General features: G+C 42.4%; 1 protein-coding gene across 1 annotated transcript in view; it reads left to right on the top strand.

Annotated features, from left to right (window-relative positions):
- Positions 1–542: 542 nt before the first annotated feature.
- Positions 543–21,320, top strand: part of SPIC (Spi-C transcription factor) — a 60,867-nt gene continuing 40,089 nt past the window's right edge. The window contains exons 1-3 of the mRNA XM_073624040.1: positions 543–617; positions 14,683–14,755; positions 16,352–16,455. Coding sequence (XP_073480141.1) covers positions 615–617; positions 14,683–14,755; positions 16,352–16,455 — 180 coding nt within the window. The 5' untranslated portion in view covers positions 543–614. The remainder of the gene's footprint in view (positions 618–14,682; positions 14,756–16,351; positions 16,456–21,320) is intronic.

Here is a 21,320-nt window from a genome sequence, read left to right as displayed (position 1 = left end):
ATGGTATTATAATTTATATTGTCTACAAAGAAGTAGCAATAAATCGATCTTCAATTAAAATGAGTGCCCGTTTTACTATAATCTGTAAGCTTGCTAAATAATTGAAAGCACAATAATAAAGCGTAATAAACAACAATAAAGCGTAATAAACTATAATAATCTTTCAACCAACATGCAACTCAACAAAGCTTTTTTTTTGATACTCTCAAAAAATATGTAAACATTTCTACATTGTATGCTGGTATATTATGATTCTACTTTTGCTTTAAGCCATTATCTACAACATGAACAGAAACTTCAAGGGTTAAGTTCTCTGTGCTGCAATTTAAATAGTAGCATGTTATAGTGACGTACAAAAAGAGAAGGACTTAAATATCTGCTACCACATTGTGCTAATTTATGGAACCCTCCAACAAAGGTAAACCAGTTGTACTATACCATGGTATTACAAAACATATTCGATATGCCTGTATGTGAATTTATATATTGCTTGTAAAGCTAATACAGTGAAAAATGTACTTTACTTTTCAGGTGTTGTGTATCTTTGAACTGGTTTTCTTGACAAGTCATTTTGATGTTCTTGTATATTAGAGATACCGAAGAAACAAATAGTTATGGTAAGTTTTTTAGGTTATTTTGGTAAATTATATATAGATGTTTTTTAAAGTTTATTGTGAAAACTATAGGTATATTCTGAATTTCATTATTTGTTTGGAGGACTAAACAAATTATGAAATTCGGAAAGGTATATGATGTGTAAATATGTTAAACAATATTGTCAAAAGTTCTTTACATATAGCAAGTTATAATTTTTCTTACTAAAATTCATCTTTGGTACTTGTGGCAAAGAAGAAAAACAATTATAGAAACAAGATTTTAGTGAGTAGCTACATTTTAAAAGCAGTTTTAGGAATGTTATTGACATTCTCAGATTGTGAATCTTTTTTTAATATCTGACAATGGTGACCTGTTGCAGTACATTGCAACTCACCTTAAAATCTACTGGCTGTCATTGTATTAAGCTCTTGATCTCTGTTGCCACATCTTATTCCGATAAAATTATTAGGTTATACAGCACATTATTACATGATAAAGTACATTATTGATTAGGTTCATTATTGCACCAATAATTTGTACGGCACATTTAATGGGAATGTACAGAGTATTATTTTATTTTCTAAATTATGTTAATATAATCTATGACTAATATAGTGAAGCACAGTAATAATGTTTTCTTGTCTATGAGGACTTTATACAGATCATTACATCATGTGAAGTTGATGGCTTTTTAATTGATGTCTGTGATGTACAATGGATGTGTATACTGATGTGAGCCATAGCATTCAATGAGACTTCACTTTATTTTAGCCAAAGATTATTGGCTGCATAATCACAAGATCTCTGTTTATTTAAGATATAGTGCACATTTCTTACTTTTACATTGCTAACAACACCTAATATATTGTTGCTTATAACTAACATAGTAGTTAAATCTTTTGTCAAAAAGAGCTTCATTTTTTGAGCAATTTCTCAAGTCTATGTGGTACCTTCAAATTTTCACATCATGATACACCACAACGAAATTCCAAATGAGCATTAAACATAGCATGATAAAATCAACATTTTGTTGGTTAAGATAAATTGAATAAGCTTCATAAACAAAAAATTGGAAAATATATGAATTATTTTTATATCTAGGCAACAAAATACTATCAAATATTTTGGTGGGGCACAGACCTGCTTTTCTGTTTTAAAATCTGCTGACCAAGTGATTTTTGTTTTTTTATTTTAAATTGGATTTTGGCTTTCTTAATCCAATTAATCAATGAAAAAATGCTTCTTATTAGTTTTATTTAAAATAACCTTTTTTTTAAACCTTATTTAATACATGCTTAGTAGTGCTATGGTGGTTCTACTATGCTATTTTAAACTAAATTCATGCACACTTAAACAATGTAGTTATGTGTTTGTAAGGAAAACTGTAAATGTATTTCTAAATGCAAGTAAGTGTACAGATAAGTTAATGTAAGTAACTGAACCTTGACCTTGATCAGCATCCTGTAATTTTCTTTACTGCAGCACTCAGAGCAGGAGAGCAATAGTAGCCAATCTGGCTCTGAAGCATGCTTGTTGGCAATAAACACTTTACCAGGAAAAGAAAGTTTAGCACGGGCATTGCTTCTATGGTAAAAGGCCAGGGGCACCCCTGCACACACTTTGGGAGGTAAACAGTGTGTGTGGCCAGATTGTGCCAAATAATGGGAGTGGCTATAAAATGTGGTTAAATAGAACATAAGCATATTTGCTGCATATACTGAACACATTTGCAGCAATCCTTTTGCCATGAATTTTAACTTAATTACAGAGCCAAAAGTGGCAGTCTCACAGTCACAAGCAAACCTGTTAGTTACATCATGATCACATGACTATATATGGAATTGTATGGGCTATGGGGGTACCTCATCCTTTATAATATTTTAGAAGATAGGACTGCTGTAACAGACTTTATCTGTATCAGTGAAGGACAATCAAAACATAATAATACTAAATATCTTTATTACAAAATTGTTAAAAAATGTTTATAGGTTCTAAATAAAATCAATTCAAAATTGTATAGCACTAATCAATTTAATAGATCAAACAATTCTTATGTAATAGATCTCTGTTGAGAGGTTGACGCGTTTCACATTTGTGCTTCCTCAGGACCTTACATTCTTGACTAAAAACAGACATCCTGTTCAAGAAAAGAAAAGAACATGAACATTATTTGCATTTTGATTAGGTGGGAGTGCAACACATTCATTTTAACATACCACCAAATTGGGTAAAAAAAAGACATGCTTCATAACCATGCCAGGGGTTCCATTTATGTCACAAGGGCATCATTACAGATCGCATATACAGACACTAGCACATCATTTAAGCACGCATCTCCCAAAATTCCACAAAAGACAGGGAGTTTGTTATTCCCTTATAGTATAAAACTTATAATATGCTGCACCCACATCCAAAATCCATCCTTCACTGGTACTTATAAAGTCTGTTATATCAGTCCTATCTTCTAAGATGATCACATGACCACAGAGCCAAACAGATTCCTGTGAGAATCTTTGAACTGCACTGGCCATCACAGTGATGACAATGTGACTGCCCTTTTTAGCAGATTGTTAAGCCAGATGCTGATTCAGGGCTATCTTTCTTATCAGGCAGTTAAGGGAGGTCAACAACCCAATCTCTTAACCCTGGGCTCTTCACAGCTTTGGAGAAAGTTTACATTTGTGAGGCCTCTCCTTCTCATGCCCTGTACACACAATCGGACATTGATCAGACATTCCGACAACAAAATCCATGGATTTTTTCCAACGGATGTTGGCTCAAACTTGTCTTGCATACACAAGGTCACACAAAGTTGTCGGAAAATCCGATCGTTCTGAACGCAGTGCCATAAAACACGTACGTCAGGACTATAAACGGGGCAGTAGCCAATAGCTTTTGTCTCTTAATTTATTCTGAGCATGCGTGGCACTTTGTGCACCGGATTTGTGTACACACGATCGGAATTTAACCGATCAGATTTGTTGTCGGAAAATTTTATAGCCTGCTTTAAAACTTTGTGTGTCGGAAATTCCTATGGAAAATGTGTGATGGAGCCTACACACGGTCGGAATTTCCGACAACAAGGTCCTATCACACATTTTCCATCGGAAAATCCTATCGTGTGTACATACAGGGCATTACAGTAGCTTCAAGAAAACACCTAGGGATACCTATGCAACCCCAGGGCCATTGAGATGACAGAGCCCAAGGTTGGTGTTGCACTTCAGGATCAGGGAAACGCAAATACTTCATACCGTAGCAGTGCACAACACCCAGCTGGTCAATTAACCCTTTCCCAAACAAAGCCTATTCACCTGCCATGATCCAATGACTGCAGAATAGATATTACTTGGTGCACCTATATACTTCAATTCAGGGCTACCTGAGATAGTTTCTCTAAACTCAGGACTCTCTTTTCTTACTTCTGATTTTTTGGGGAAACTCAGATTCTCAGACTAAACTGTAGCCTTTTGACCAGTGTGGCTGGAGATTTCCTCATCTCATACCAGGGACCAAATATCACAAACATTCAGGGCTTCCACAGTGGACACCAATATGGTGATCTCCGTCCTTGGCCAACAGAGACTTGACAGACTTTTAGTGTGACAGAGCCATACCAGTCTACACCACTACAAAGTTCTCTATAATAAAGGTGCCATTACTATTCCTCCTTGCACCAGATCTTTCAAAGGAAAATCCCTGTTCCTGATAACGAATGTCCCAAGTGGAAATTAGATGTATATGTAGCCCTCTACCTTGAAGGGGTCGCTGGAAATGACCCAGGTCTCCTTCACCAGTTTAAAGGCTGCCAGGCCCAGACGCCAGTTTCAAGTACACTGACAAACTCAGGCTCAGTCTAGGGGATATCTTTTTGTGGATTTATTGTAGTGATCAACAGGAGAGGGGGATGAGGGTGCAGGATATTCCACAACACAAACAGATACAGGAGAACAGTCTTGTAATCAACAAGAACTCTAGCAACAGACTTTATTAGAGGTAGAGGGGATAGCCAGTTATTCTGAGACTCTTTATCAGCAGTCCCAGTCCTTGCAGCAACCTCTGGCATTAAACCCCTAAAGCACTAGCATACCTGGAGTCCTAAACAAGGGTCCTACTCACAAAGTCCAAGAACTAGCTTCCAATACAACATTCTTCTGTGATTAAAGAATCCCTCTCCATCTCAGCTTCCAGAGGTGATGCCCTCCAGCAAAAATATTTCAATCAAGGTTTCTTCAGACCCTCAGCCAAGCACATACTGAAGCCTGACATCAGCTCTTCACCTCTAAGGGGCAGCAGCCCCAGGAGAAAGACCCCCTGAACCAGCCTCCCTAAACATTTATTTTCTTCCCTAGCCACCTTCTGAGTGCCCCTTCCAAGGGATTGGCTGAGATCAGATAAATATTCATAACTTCAGTGGCTGACCCTCCTACTCTATCTCTGGAAGATTCTTCCAGGGGTAGACATGAGTAATCAGCCATCTAGCTTAGGGGAACCCAGCCATAACTGGAAAATAGTTTGCTACTCCACTGAGTACAACAGAGACAAAAACGAATTTTAGCTGGACTGGGGCATGGCGCTATACATAGATAATGAATCTTTACTTCAGCATAAACAGAGTTGTACATCCTTATATAAATATGTAACCTTACTCCATTAGACAATTCATTAAGCATCAAAGTATGCTTTTATAGAGGAAATTGGTGCTCACACAATCTTTTTACTCAAAAAGATACTCCATACTGGAGGAAATTCTATACTCTTAGCCCCTGCCCCAGATCAGGACAGCACTTCTCCCCCTAAAGGGGCACAGGTCTAAAAAGAAATCACATGGTTACTAGCTTATTTTCTCCCAGTGTCAGTATAGTCAAGTGCACGTCAATGCCTAGATAATGGCACGTGTGCATCATACAGCTTGTGGCCCACTGCATAGGGCCACAACCTACATTCTGCTATCCAGTGTTTGATCCAGATGGCCTCCTGACTCTACTGTATCCTGATCTCCTGTTGCTGACACTGGCTCATATCCTGACTTTGCCTTCTGCTTGCCATCTTTTTATCTCTGATGCCTGTCTCTTATTGACCTTAGCCTGGGCTTTAACCTTGTTCTTGTTTCTGGCCTAGTACCTCTGCTGCCCAGCTTCTGTTGACTCAGCTTTTCCTGACCATGGATCTTCTCTGTACTTGCAAGTTCCTGTGCCCGCACTGCATGCAGCTTCCTGTGCAGACCTGGTCTGAGCATCTTCAGAAACACAGCAGCCGATCTTCAACTTCTTATTCTGCTAGACCCTGTCTTCAACTCCTGGGGCAGGGGTGTAAGTGAAGTCCTCTTGTCAACTTGGCCTCCATCAGACATGTAACACCCAGAGTGAAAAAGGTTCCTTTTTACATTTATATTTGTTCTCACAACCACCTTCCCTGATGCAGGGGATGAAATATATATACAGTACTGTGCAAAAGTCTTATTCAAATCAATATTTGGTGTGACCACCATTTGCCTTCAAAGCAACATCAATTCTTCTATTCGTCTAAGTACACTTGCACACAAATTTGGAAAGAACTCAACAGGTAGGTTATTTCAAACATCTTAGAGAACTAACCACAGATCTTCTGTGCATGTAGGCTGCCTCAAATCCCTCTGTCTCTTCATGTAATTCCAGACAGACTATCATTTCCAAGACACCTTGTTCTTCTGTACACTGAAGATAGTTTTTAATGATATTAGCTGCATGTTTGGGGTTGTTGTCCTGCTGCAGAATAAATTGGGGGCCAATCACACGCCCCCTGATGGTATGGCATGATGGATAAGTATCTGCCTGTATTTCTCAGCATTAGGGACACCATGGATCCTGATTAAATCTCTAACTTAATTTGCAGAATTGCAGCCCCCAGACTTGTAAAGAAATTTCCACTATGCTTCATTGTTGCCTGCAGACACTCATTATTGTACTACGCTCCAGCCCTTCGGAAACAACTGCCTTTTGCTGCAGCCAAATATTTCAAATTTTAATCAGTCCAGAGCACCTGCTGCCATTTTTCTTCACCCTGGTTCCTATGATTTCATGCATAGGACATGGAAACAGGGCCCAGCAACTCAACTAATGAAAACATAGGAACAGAAAAATGGCAGCAGGTGCTCTGGACTGAGGAGTCAAAATCTAAAATATTTGGCTGTAGTAGGCGGCAGTTCATTTTCTAATTCGTTCAGGATCAATGGTGTCCACAACACAGGCAGAAATACAGAAATACAGGCAGATACTTATCCATCATGGCAGCCATGTGATTGGCCCCAAATTTATTTTGCAGTAGAACAACATCCCCAAACATACAGCCAATGGCATTAGGAAATATCTTCAGTGTAAAGAACAAAGAGTCCTGGAAGTGATGGTTCGGCAACCACAGAGCCCTGATTTCAACAATGAGTCTGTCTGGGATTACATGAAGAGAATGCCTTGCTGAATTCAAGATAGGCTGTGCCCACAGCACCACCCTGGTCCAAAACATTAGTGATATAGTAAAAAATAAAAAATTCAATCGGATTAGTCTGACATGATCTGCCCTCAGTAAAGCCATACTCAGTGAGTAATGGTGAATTGCTCTCCCAGCTACATTGACCACCAATGTAAGGGGCACTTTTACTATGGCCATTATTGTCAGATAACACCACAATTGTACTCTTTACTCTTCTTGTCTGAAGTTGTTTTTAATTTCCAAAATAACACTAAAAATTATTTGGGAAGTTGGTAAGCCAACTATACCAATCAGCCATAAGTTTCTGGACACCCACCTAATACTGAATACTTAAGTCCCCCCTTTTGCCTTCAAAACAGCCTTGACCAGGCATGTACTGGCCATCGGGACTACCAGGAGTTTCCCGGTGGGCCGATGGCTCAGTGGGCAGGTCAGGCTCAGTCCTGGAGCCGCTCCTCACTGACAGTGAGTGATCGCAATTTCACTCCTGTCACCAAGGAGCAGCTGCAGACTTGCTGGAGAGAGGATTAGGGTTTCTGCTCCCTCCAGCCTGCAGGGGGAGATAGACGGCTGGCAGACTTTCCTTCCTCTCTCCCCTTATCACTTGTCCCTTATCACATGACTGAGAGAGGAACGAGAAGCTGCCTTCAGAACTGTAAGTACATGTGGGAGGGGGCTGCTGATGGGGACACTCTGATGTAAAGGGGGCTGCTGATGGGGGCACTCTGATGTAAGGGGGCTGCTGATGGAGACACTCTGATGTAAAGAGGGCTGCTGAGGGGGACACTCTGTTGTAAGGGGTGCTGATGGGGACACTCTGATGTAAGTATTTGCTGATGGGGACACTCTGATGTAAGAGGGTGCTGATGGGGACACTCTGATGTAAGGGGGTGCTGATGGGGACACTCTGATGTAAGGGGGGTGCTGATGGGGACACTCTGATGTAAGGGGTTGCTGATGGGGGCACTCTGATGTAAGGGAGTGCTGATGGGATCACTTTGATGTAAGGGGGTGCTGATGGGGACACTCTGATGAAAGGAGGTGCTGGTGGGACCACTCTGATGTAAGGGGGTGCTGATGGGGACACTCTGATGTGAAGAGGGCTGCTGATGGGGACACTCTGATGTAAGGGGGTGCTAATGAGGACACTCTGATGTAAGGGGGGTGCTGACGGGACCACTTTGATGTAAGGGGGTGCTGATGGGGACACTCTGATGTAAGGGGGTGCTGATGGGACCACTCTGATGTAAGGGGGTGCTGATGGGGACACTCTGATGTAAGGGGGTGCTGATGAGGACACTCTGATGTAAAGGGGGTGCTGATGGGACCACTCTGATGTAAGGGTGTGCTGATGGGGACACTCTGATGAAAGGGGGTGCTGATGGGACCACTCTGATGTAAGAGGGTACTGATGGGGACACTAATGTAAGGGGCTGCTGATGGGGACACTCTGATGTAAGGGGGCTGCTGATGGGGACACTCTGATGTAAGGGGGTGCTGTTGGGGACACTCTGATGTAAAAGGGATGCTGTTGGGGACACTCTGATGTAAGGGGGGTGCTGATGGGGACACTCAAAATTAAAGCGAACCTGTCTGGATTAAATCCAGGGCCAAATTTTTGTCCCAGGCTAGCCCTGGTCTTGACTCATTAAGGCGTGGAAGCCACTAGAAGTTTAAAGGCATGTTGTGTTATCTGACACAAAGCCATCAGTAGCAGATCCTGTAAGTTGTGAGGTGAGGCCTCCATGGGTCTGACTTGTTTTTCCAGGACATTTCACAGATGCTTGATTGGATTGAGATGTGGATAATTTGGAAGTAAAATCAACACTTCAAACTCATTGTTGCATTCCTCAAACCATTCTTGAATCATTTTTGCAGTGTGGCAGGGCACATTATCCTGCTGAAAGAAGCTACTGCTATCGGGGAATATTGTTTGTTTTGGTAGGTGGTATGTGTCAAAGTAACATCCACATGAATGGCAGGACCCAAGGTTTCTTAGCAGGTCATTGCCCAAAGCATCACACAGCCTCCCCCGGTTTGCCTTCTTCCCATACTGCCTCCTGGTGCCATCTCTTTCCCAGGTAAGCAACTACACGCACCCAGCTATTCACATGATGTAAAAGAAAATGTGATTCATTAGGACAGGACACTTTCTTTCATTTCTCTGTGGTCCAGCTCTGATACTCATGTGATACTCATGTGCTCATTGTATGTGTGTGTTTGGCTGTGGACACAGGTCAGCATAGGCACTCTGAGAGGTCTGTGGCTACCCAGCCCCATACATAATAAATTGCAATGCCCATTTTTTCTACTTTCAACACATCTTTAGGGACAACATTTTTTTAAAGACTAAAGAGGTCTTCAATAATAACATACTTACATTGTAGTCTGGCCTAATATCCATCATTATTACTAGCCTAAAAGTACCAGGCTAAAAATGTAAATGCCTTGAAAAAGCACATAGAGAGCACGTGGAATGGGTATTGGCTGGAATTCTGTTAGCCTTTTTAATTATGAAACATCAATAGGTACATATTAGGCCCTGAGTGTCTTGCGTCCTCTCTCTTTGTGATGTGATGTAAACACATTCAGTCTGGTGCACTGGCTTTACTTCAAAGTGTTCTGTTGTGTTTATTTAGCATTCAAACACATAGAAATGTGTTCTGGTCCCATCTCGCATAACGTTTGGTGTGTCACCTTGAACGCTGTGTTCTTCTCTAGTTACCATAAAGTGTATTAGCTACACTGCTAATTTAAGGTAACATTCCATTTGCACCAGTGTCTTTGTTAGTGTTAATACAACTTAGCTGTAGTTTTCTGATTTGTGTGTATTTGTGCAAAACCAAATGAAATAAAACTCAAAATACATTGAGCATCTGCTATTATGTTAGCAGGTTTTGAATAGTTCTGCTCATTTATTAGAAATACATACCCATTGACAACCAAATCAATACAATTCAAGGAATCACTGAAGCCTTCAAAGGCTAGTTGTTCTTGGCAACATTTTCATCAGGTTTCACAGTAAAAGCAACAATAAACTGTTATATACACTCACTTGCCACTTTATTAGGTACAACTTGCTAGTACCGGGTTGGACCCCCTTTTGCCTTCAGAACTGCCTTAATTCTTTGTGGCATAGATTCAACAAGGTGTTGGAAACATTCCTCAGAGATTTTGGTCCATATTGACATGATAGCATCACGCAGTTGCTGCAGATTTGTCGGCTGCACATCCATGATATGAATCTCCCATTCCACAACATCCCAAAGGTGCTTTATTGGATTGAGATCTGGTGAAGGCCATTGGAGTACAGTGATTTCATTGTCATGTTCAAGAAACCAGTTTGAGATGATTTGAGCTTCGTGACATATTGCATTATTCTGCTGGAAGTAGCCATCAGAAGATGGGTACACTGTAGTCATAAAGGGATGGACATGGTCAGCAACAATACTCAGGTAGGACGTGGCGTTTAAATGATGCTCAATTGGTACTAAAGGGCCCAAAGTGTGCCTAGGAAATATCCCCCACACCATTACACCACCAGCCTGAGCCATTGATACAATGCAGGATGGATCCATGCTTTCATGTTGTTTACGCCAAATTCTGACCCTACCATCTGAATGTTGCAGCTGAAATTGAGACTCATCAGACCAGACAACATTTTTCCAATCTTCTATTGTCCAATTTTGGTGAGCCTGTGTGAATTGTAGCCTCAGTTTCCTGTTCTTAGCTGACAGGAGTGGCACCCAATGTGATCTTCTGCTACTGTAGCCCATCTCAAAGTTTGATGCGTTGTGCATTCAGAGATGATATTCTGCATACTTTGGTTGTTACCTTGAACCAGTCTGCCCATTCTCCTCTGACCTCTGACATCAACAAGGCATTTTCCTCCACACAACTGCCCCCACTGGATATTTTCTCTTTTTCGGACCATTCTCTGTAAACCCTAGAGATGGTTATGCATAAAAATTTCCAGTAGGTCAGTAGTTTTTGAAAAACTCAGAACAGCCTGTCTGGCACCAACAACTATGCCAACTTCGAAGTCACTTAATTCCCCTTTCTTCTGTACTCTGATGCTCGGTTGAACTTCAGCAAGTTGTTTTCACCACGTCTAGATGCCTAAATGCATTGAGTTGCTGCCATGTGATTGGCTGATTAGCAATTTGTGTTACCAAGCAATTGAACAGGTGTACCTAATAAAGTGGCAGGTGAGTGTAAATATATATGCTATTTGTGTACTTCCTGTTAGAGGGGGCCAGGTTACTTCTCTATGATCTCACTGTATTTAGAATGTAGCCACCTCTTCTTGCTTGCTCCTGAGATGAACTACGGACTATCAACTATGGATTAAAGTGTGCACAAAGCAGTGCACATGACTGAAAATGAGAGGTTCGGGAGCTCACTGAGGACATAACAAGGAGGCATAAAAACCCAAGGAACAATTTTGTGAAAAATAAATTAGAGGGCTGTTAAGCAGTGGATGTGTATGGATTATTTTTAGACAATAAGGATACTATTAAGTGTCACTTTAATACCTAAAGAATCCATGCGCCCGGCCCCTAATCTCCATGCAGGGCGCCGGACGCATGGATTTCAATGTGGGTTTTTTGGGGGGTTTTTTTAAGCAGATGATTAGAGCCAGAGACTCTAATTAGCTTCAAAAAGGGTGGGCCACTTGCATGACATTAACAAATGAATATTCGCTAACGTCTTGCTGTCTTAGGACTCCCGGCCAATCGGGTCTCAGGACCCGCTTCCTATTTGGCCGGGAGGAGAAGCAATGGCCTGGCAGCAACAGCCTCTTCCAGGAGCCCTACCCCGGATTCAGCAGTGCACCCACACCACCACCTCGTCATCATCCCCCTCCTGGCACCTCTACCACAGCATAAGGTAAGGCTCACCGCCTTCCCGATTGTTTGCCGTCCCCCCTCCCCCCCAAAATATTAAGCACCAGCCGCCAATTAATTTGAAGACCAAGAGGTGGAATGTTTTGTTAAAAGTACACCCGTCAAAACTGAAAATGAAGCCTTGAAGCTTGCAAATGAGAGCATAGCCCCGTCTGCTCAGTGCTTCATTTTGTCATCATTACTGTAGCCCACCATCCTGCCTTTCTGGATAATCTGGAGATCTTTTTCTTACCTGTTCCGGATGCAGGCAACTATTCCTAAACACACTCACAGCAGGCTCCTTACTTCTTCTCCTGCAGAAGAAGATTGACCAAACAAAGGGTCAGTGCTAGGAAGTTTCTAATCAAAATCAAACATGCTATGAAGTGTGAACCTGATTGCTGATACACAAAACAATTTTCAGGAAGTGCACTTTTACTGAATATTTGAACAGCTGTATCAGTTCTGGATGCAGGGGATCACACATAGATGTCAGATAAGGGTGAATTGAGTTGATTTTATGACCTAAGAATAATTGTTGCCTATATATCATCTGTAACTGACTGGTTTCACTTTTTGTTGGAATTGCTTTATAACCCCTGTGGCAGTGTGGTACCCCACAAGGGAAATGACGTAGTATTCTCAACCCGACAGGTTGAAGAGCTCCAGGGGATTTGCGTATTTGGGAGGAAACTGGCTTTTTTCTTTTTACATTACTTAGAAAAGTCCACTTTGGGACCTGGAGCCCAGGGATTTCTTAGAGATCCAGCTGATTTTGAGAATCACCAGCACACTATGTGGTCAGGTGTATGCTGGGCTTTTAGTAACAACCTGACCATGGTTCTGAGCTTCACCCCAGCAGACAGGAAGTCTGGCCCAGGAGTCAGGAGGGCTCCACGTCGGAGCCAATGCAGCAAGATGCTTCTAGCTAAGTGCACCAAGTTGGTCGGTGAACAGTCTGTAGGACACAAACAAGGCCCTGGAGTATAAAGCCAGGCCAGTGGTGCTGCAAGTACAAGCCAGAAAAGGGCTGAATGTTGTTTATGTTAAAGGAGAAGAAATGCTGAAAAACCCTTCGAGGGAACCCTGTGTTTATGTTTGCTGAACTTTCTTTTATTAAAAATGGGCAAACAAAGCCCTTAAGGAGAAGAAACAGCGCGTGGCGGTGTCCTTAAAGTTATACACTTGGAGTGAACCTCTTACACCCCATAGATGACTATGCCCTCTATATTCAACATCTCAGGCACCCTTCCCCACTCTTCCCCACGTTTTGCGAATATTAGGCGATAATGTGACTGCAACAATGATAATATCTGAACATTTGTTAACAAGTTTGTAAACAAACCTCTCTTGTCTGAAAACATCACTGTACTCCTTTCTCTCTGCACAACAGATTAAGCTGAGCAGAGAGAAAGAGATACAGTGTTACGAAGTATTACAGTGTTAAAAATTATTATTTAGATATATTTAGGCAAATTAACTGATGCATACTGGAGCTGCCAGCCAGTGTTATTTTCGTCGGCTAAAACGTCTAAAACATTTTAGTTGACTAAATGAATACTATTTTAGTCGACTAAAATACGACTAAAAATAAAACAACTGAGATTACTAAAATACGACTAAATCTAAAAAAAGGGCATTTTAGTCAAAAGACTAAAATGGGACTAAAACTAAAATGCCATTTTAGTCAAAAGACTTTTGCCCCGTACACACGATCGGAAATGCAACCAGCAAAAGACCGATGTGAACTTCTGGTCGGTAAATGCGACCGTGTGTGTATGCTCCATCGGACTTTTGCTGGTGGAATTCCAGCCAGCAAAAGATTAAGAGCAGGTTCTCTATTTTTTGGTCGGAAAAAGTTCCTATCCGAAAAAGCGATTGTCTGTATGCAGTTCGGACGTGCAAAAAATCACGCATGCTCAGAAACAATTCGACGCATGCTCGGAAGCATTGAACTTCATTTTCTCGGCTCATGTTGTATGTCACCGTGTTCTTGACGGTCGAAAGTTCAGAGAACTTTTGTGTGACCATGTGTATGCAAAACAAGCTTGAGCGGAATCCCATCGGAAAAGCCATCATATCTTTTTCCGACCAAAATCCCGATTGTGTGTACGCAGCATAAGACTAAAACTAAGTTGAAATTTTACTTCAAAATGAACACTGGTCTATAGTGCATGTTCATACCTTAATACCATAAATAATAACATATTAGATTTTTCACTCCAGCAATATATAACGAGTTTGGAAATTGTAGAGAAATGTTTAACTAATGCATTACAATTGAATTACACCCATTAGATTTCAGACGACTAAAATGAGTTAAATCGACTAAAATCTACTGGAGATTTTAGTCGACTAAAAAATAGGACATTTTAGTCGACTAAAATGTACTGGAGATTTAGTCGACTAAATACGATTAGAACTAAAACAATTGCAGAAGACTAAAATGGGACTAAAACTAAAATGCCATTTTTAGCACTAAGACTAAAACTAAATCGAAATTTGCTGCCAAAATTAACACTTCTGCCAGCTAGGCTTCTGATCATGAAGACGTTAAAAAAAACAGAACTCATGTAATTTCTATAGTTATGTAAGATATGTCTGTAATTTCTTTTTTGTCAAAATAATTAAGGAGGTCTGTTTTGTGATTGTGTCCTCTTGTAGCAAGGGAAATCAAAGTCATGTAACAAACATAAAATTGGATCTCACAGTGCTTATTGGTGTGTTTCAGAATTTTCTAGAGGAAGCATTTGAAGATGCTCTGGAGGTGCTACAGGAAAACTCCGCCACTGAACATTCATCAGGTATAAATAAACCCTTTTCTGTCATTTAGACTAGGTTTGTCTAACCAGCCAACCTTGTTGCAATGCAATGCCGCTCTTCACTTAGTCTGTACAAGGCTTAGTATATGGAGTTTGTTTTTCCAGTTGCAGTTCTTAAAGGAGAAGTACAAGCAAAGTTTGTTTGGCTTGTACCTCTCCTGTGGTTCACAGGAGAGAAGATCATTCTGCACTCCCGTGACCTGTTTTCAGCCAACAGCAGGCTAAAGTGAGGGGGGCAGGGCAGAGCAGAGAGCCGGAGACTGCCAGTCCCAACTCTCTGCTCAGAGTAACGGGGAGAACTGAGCGATGAGCAGTGCTAGTTCTTAGCCTTAGAGCCTCACAGCCTCACATCAATGCTGCATCCACCTAGGACAGCATGATTTAAGAAAAAAAAAAAGCCATAATTCTATTTTAGGTCGGAACTGTGATGGGACACAGTGGGAGCCAATCAGCCGGTCGTTCTGTGAAGAGGCAGAATGGTGATTTGCCTATGTAAACAATGCAGGTTGCCGTTCTGCCAGAGGGGAAAATGGAGATCTTGTGTTTCTGCTAAGCAGAAACACGGATCTCTATTTTTACCCAGTCAAAGCACATCTCCTACCGTTAGAAAGCACCCCCCTAGGGACACACTTAACCCTTTGGTCGCCCCTGATGTTAACCCCTTCCCTACCAGTGTCATTAGTACAGTAACAGTGCATTTTTTTTAGCACTGAACACTGTAATAATGTCACAGGTCCCCAAAAAGTGTCAAAAGTGTCAGTTAGATGTCCGATTTGTCTGCCACAATGTCGCAGTACCACTAAAAATTGCTGATCGCTGCCATTACTAGTAAAAAAAAAAAAAAAAAAAATCCATAAAAATATCCCATAGTTTGTAGACGCTATAACTTTTGCACAAACCAATCAATATACGCTTATTGGGATTTTTTTTACCAAAAATATGTAACAGAATACATATTGGCCTAAACTGATGAAGAAACTAGATTTTTTTTTTTATTGGGTATGTTTTATAGCAGAAAGTAAAGAATATTGTTTTCTTATAGCGCAAAAAATAAAAACCGCAGAGGTGATCAAATGCCACCAAAAGAAAGCTCTATTTGTGGGTACAGTGTTGCACAATTGTCAGCTAAAGCAACTTAGTGCCGTATCGCAGAAAATGGCCTGGTAAGCTAGGGGGTAGAACCTTCTGGAGCTAAAGTGGTTAATGTCTGGACTGCATCACTACAATGATTACGTCATCTAGCATGAATCTCAGTTATTGTAGCTTTGGACAGTATCGCTAATCACAGAGAGCTTTCTTCATAGAATGATTGGTAAGGGGACCTGGGCAGTAGGAGTAGAGATCCAGCCTCTCGAATCCCTTAAAATATATGAAAAGATTCTCAATGTTTAAATGCACAGTTATCCACACAAGATTAACAATACTTGTTCCTATAAACAATGATTAAATTGCATGATATGAACAAAATAAATGTACAGTCTGTATATAAAGTCACCTTTTGTACATCTAATAGAAATAAGCTGAATTTTTCAGAATAATATGTCCTGTTTAATGACTTTTTTCTTTACTAAATTACAGAATATGAATGTTATACAGCCCTCCTTGAAAACCATCAAAAAGGAGACATGTGCTTCATGACTCCAGCTTTAGAGACAGATGCACACAGCTGGGGGCATTCTGAAGTAAGTAAACATTCCAGAATTTGAGGATAGGTTTCTATATTAGAAAACTGATTCAAAACATCTGATTTAAAGAAAACCTGTGGTTGCTCCAGGTACAAATAACTGTTGTCAGCTCATATTATCTCTTTTGTAACATGGCTGGATTAAATAAAAAATGGGCATTGTGATAGAGCAAAATGAGACTAGGGCCTTTGCCTTTCCCTATGTAGGATTCTCTCTTCTGCATCCTTCTCTGTCTTTTGATTGTAGAGCAGGGATATGCAATTAGCGGACCTCAAGCTGTTGCAGAACTACAAGTCCCATGAGGCATAGCAAGACTCTGGCAGCCACAAGCATGGCACCCAGAGGCAGAGGCATGATGGGACTTGTAGTTTTGCAACAGCTGCAGGGCCGCTAATTGCATATCCCTGCTGTAGAGTGTAATAGGACCAATCAGGGGTCAAGTGGGGCAGGAAGGGGCAGGATACAGAGCAAAACAGGGAAAACACTATTTAACGAATCTTGAATATTCAAAGCAAACTCATCCATCCATCCATGTCTCTATGTTTTATTTTGTTGAGAAATTGCTTTGAAAAAAAAAAATCCTAGCTTACTTGTCGGGGCCATTTTAAACTAGGGCAGTTGATTCATACAGCATTTACTTCCTGGAATCCATCTGCATAGCTCCTAACTGTCCCTGATTTGGAGGGACTGTCCCTGATTTGTCCCTCATTTTGGTCTGATCTATATAGTTGTATATAAAATGTACTTTTTATCTTTCAAAAGGTGTTTCCCAGTGCTAAACCTTTCATCCAAATTCTAAATAGCTGCATTTGTAAATTTTAAAAGCCAATATAAAGGAAGAGTAGTGCTAAAAAAAGTCCCTTGTGGATTCAATTAACCTTTTTTTTGGGTTAATTCTCCTTTTAGAGGGTGTGGTAAGGGGCGTGTCTTATACCTACATACATTTGCTAGTAGGTGTCCCTCTCAGGAATGCAGGCATCCTTCGGATGAAAGAAAAAAATACACATGAAGACTCCTGGGATGCATACAATCATTTTGGATTAGGCCAAAAACCAGGAAGCAACTGAAGAAATGTTTAAAAAGTTTAAAACAAGTAGATATAATACACTTTCTGTCTATTTACTAAGGTTAGCAGCTTAAAGATAAAAAAAAATATTGTTGATTGAGAGAGTCTAGTTCTGCTTTAGGAGAAGAATACAGGAGGTAAAACAAGTTTACAGAATAATCACAAGGTTGATGATATCAAATGTTTGCTTACTTTAAAAACTTTTAGTTACAAATAAGCTTTCCCCCAGAACTTTGGCAAGATTGCATCATGCTTCTGCCTATCAATAGGACAGCTTTGCATAGGCATCTGTGCTGGGTGTGCCTGGGCACACCATAATCACCCTGTGCAGTGCTGATTCCCCCTGCTTCCTGGCGCCCCCCCGTCTCACAGCTGCAGTGCTGCCAGCACCTCTCCTCTACCCCCCACCCGCTGCTGCTGATGAATGAACGAACACAGTGAGTGATCTGTACTGATTGCTCCTGTGTTTATTCTCAAAATGATTGTAAACGATCACCTTGTAAAACAACCCATTCAGTTTAAAATAGAAATGAAATGCAAAACATTTTTGTATACACGTAAAAACCTCTTTTTCCTTTTTTATAAGTGATCACATTTCTTCTGTTCTCAGCAGCACAAGAGCTGGGGGGAGGAGAAGCAGCAGCAGCACATTGTGCTTCCCAGTGCATGGCTGTGCAGTGGAGACCTGTCAGGACAAGTCTGATCATTTGAGAAGAGTAAACTGAGTTCCCAGCATAGCTAGAGACCTGACCACGATGTGCTTTCCTGTTTAGTGTGGTCAGTAATAGGAAAGTGGAGAGACTGGCAGGAACACCTGGGAATTCACATAAAGAAAGTAATACAAAGAGAACCGGATACTTTCTCATACAAGTACATGGCACAGAAGTCACATATCAAGACAACGAAGTGTAGGGGGTAACAATTGCTTTAACCAGGGCATAGTAAACTATTTACTATGCTTCTGTTTGTGAACGAAGAGGAAGCCACTCAGCACAGAGCACTTCTCATTCGTTCACTGTCCATTGCAGCTGAGGCTGCAGAGAAAAGGATTGGGGAATCTCTGTCCTCAGTCCCATTCTCTCTGTTTAGACCCTTGATATTTCAACAAAGCCCCCCACCGGGGTTCCTAAAAAAAATTGTAAAAAAAAGCAGACTTTGTCCTGAGCATGTGCAATGTATTCCCCTAAATATGTTTGTTGCTGTGTTGTGTTCCCCACACCTTCGCAATACAAGTCAATATCTGCCTATGCACATACACTAAGATGTACGCCCATGCTACTCTGCCAGTATTATGGTGAAGCCATGCCATGCATTGACAGTGGTGGCTGGTCTGTACTGACACTACCAAGCCATAGTTGCCAACAGTCCCGATTTTCCCGGGACAATCCCGATTTTGGGACCCTTGTCCCGATTTAATTCTGTGGTGTTTTCCCGAATTTTTGGGTTTGTCTCGAGAAAATCGTGAGTGTTTTTGTAAAAAACGGCAACGGCTCCACTAAAATGGCCGCCGTTGCCTCCACGAGTCAGTCACAAAGTTCCCCTTGTGTTCAGTGCAGGGGAGAGGGGCAGCCAATCCGCTTCTCTCTTCAGTGTACAAATAGAAAATTCTATTGTACACTGAAGCCTATTGGTTGGAGGGATTGTGTGCTCTACACTGCACACAAGGAAGACGTGATCAGCCTCCACTGCCATCACCCTCCGCCCCTGTGTGTCCGACGGGGCTCAGGGAATAGTGGGAGTGACGGGAGGGAAGAAGGGAGGCTTTCATCTGGCTGATCAGGAGTTGTCTGACCTGTGAGTAGTGGCCTGTCAGTGTAGTGGGGGAGGGGAGAGGAGAGATAGGGGGGGGTGTACTCAGTGTATGGGAGGCTTGGAGCTTTCCCTGCAGTACACTTCTCAAAGGCTGAGGTCCAGCATGGAAGGACCGGGGCTCCGCTGGCTGGGGACATTGATGGTCCTGGCTCCCCTCTTGCACCCCATGTCACCACCATACCTGCACCCCCCTCCCCCCGTGTCACCACCATACCTGATTCCCCCCTCCCCCCTGTGTCACCAACATACCTGCACCCCCCTCTCCCCCCTGTGTCACCACCATACCTGATTCCCCCCTCCCCCCTGTGTCACCACCATACCTGATTCCCCCCTCCCCCCTGTGTCACCACCATACCTGATTCCCCCCTCCCCCCTGTGTCACCACCATACCTGATTCCCCCCTCCCCCCTGTGTCACCACCATACCTGATTCCCCCCTCCCCCCTGTGTCACCAACATACCTGCACCCCCCTCTCCCCCCCGTGTCACCACCATACCTGATCCCCCCCTCCCCCCTGTGTCACCAACATACCTGCACCCCCCTCTCCCCCCTGTGTCACCAACATACCTGCACCCCCCTCTCCCCCCTGTGTCACCAACATACCTGCACCCCCCTCTCCCCCCTGTGTCACCACCATACCTGATTCCCCCCTCCCCCCTGTGTCACCACCATACCTGATTCCCCCCCCCGTGTCACCAACATACCTGCACCCCCCTCTCCCCCCCGTGTCACCACCATACCTGATTCCTCCCTCCCTCCTGTGTCACCAACATACCTGCACCCCCCTCTCCCCCCTGTGTCACCACCATACCTGATTCCCCCCTCCCCCCTGTGTCACCAACATACCTGCACCCCCCTCTCCCCCCGTGTCACCACCATACCTGCACCCCCCTCTCCCCCCTTTGTCACCACCAACCCCCCTCTCCCCCCCTGTGTCACCACCATACCTGCACCCCCCTCTCCCCCCCGTGTCACCACCATACCTGCACCCCCCTCTCCCCCCCTGTGTCACCAACATACCTGCACCCCCTTCTCCCCCCTCTGCTGGGGGCACCTTATGTAAGGACAGACTCTGCTGGGGGAACCTGATGGCATCTGGTGGCAGGCGACGTGGCAGGTGACACGCTCAGTGGTCGCACTGATTCTGCATTATGGTGAGTTGAATGATTTCATTTTATATTACAATGTAATAATAGTAATAATGCGCTTCAATCATCCTGACACCATAACAACCATGGTGCCGGGATGATTGAAGTGCTAACACCAGGTGTTTGGAGTATCTTTATCTGCTGATGGTTAAACTCTGGAATACACATTGCTATTGTAGTGTAGGATCTGGGTCTGCTGTCCCTCCATCCCTCTACCCCCCTTTCCCCCTTTCCCTCTGCATCCCTCATTCATCTCAGACTCTAACCACACCCCATTTTAGCCACGCCCATGTAAGCCACGCCCACTATTTCACGTAAACCACGCCCATTTTTTGCGCGGCACGCTTCGCGCGCCACATTTTTCTCTTTTTCTATGCCACGCCTACTAACCCCCTAATTATGGGCTGACTCTGCCTACAGGCAAAAAAAGTGTCCCAAAATTTTTTTTTCCAATGTTGGCAACTATGCCAAGCATGTACATATTGTGATGTCAGAAACATGGCGGTACGCACATATGACAGACTGCAAACACTGGGAGATAGGACAGAGAGTAGTTATCCCATGACATGAAGAGCCTGAACAAGCACCTACATGGCAGGAATACCAGGTATTATTTTAAACAAAGCAGTAGATTTAAGGAGCTTGAAAAACACTTTTGAAATTACATTAACCTGTTCATTATTATGAGTTTTTTTTGTGAGTGGGTTTACATATATTTGCTGGTAAACTATAAATAAAAAACTATGTGCAGGCACTGCACAGCCATGCAGGCAGTGGCCCTCTGTGGCTTGAATAGCAACAGGCTCACTTTAAAGTCAAATGCAGTTGACTGTTTT

The sequence above is a fragment of the Aquarana catesbeiana genome, linkage group LG03 (genome assembly GCF_042186555.1).
Source record: "Aquarana catesbeiana isolate 2022-GZ linkage group LG03, ASM4218655v1, whole genome shotgun sequence".
Lineage (NCBI taxonomy): Eukaryota > Metazoa > Chordata > Amphibia > Anura > Ranidae > Aquarana > Aquarana catesbeiana.
Note: the sequence above shows the minus strand (reverse complement) of the source record. Positions and strands in the feature narration are given on the sequence as shown.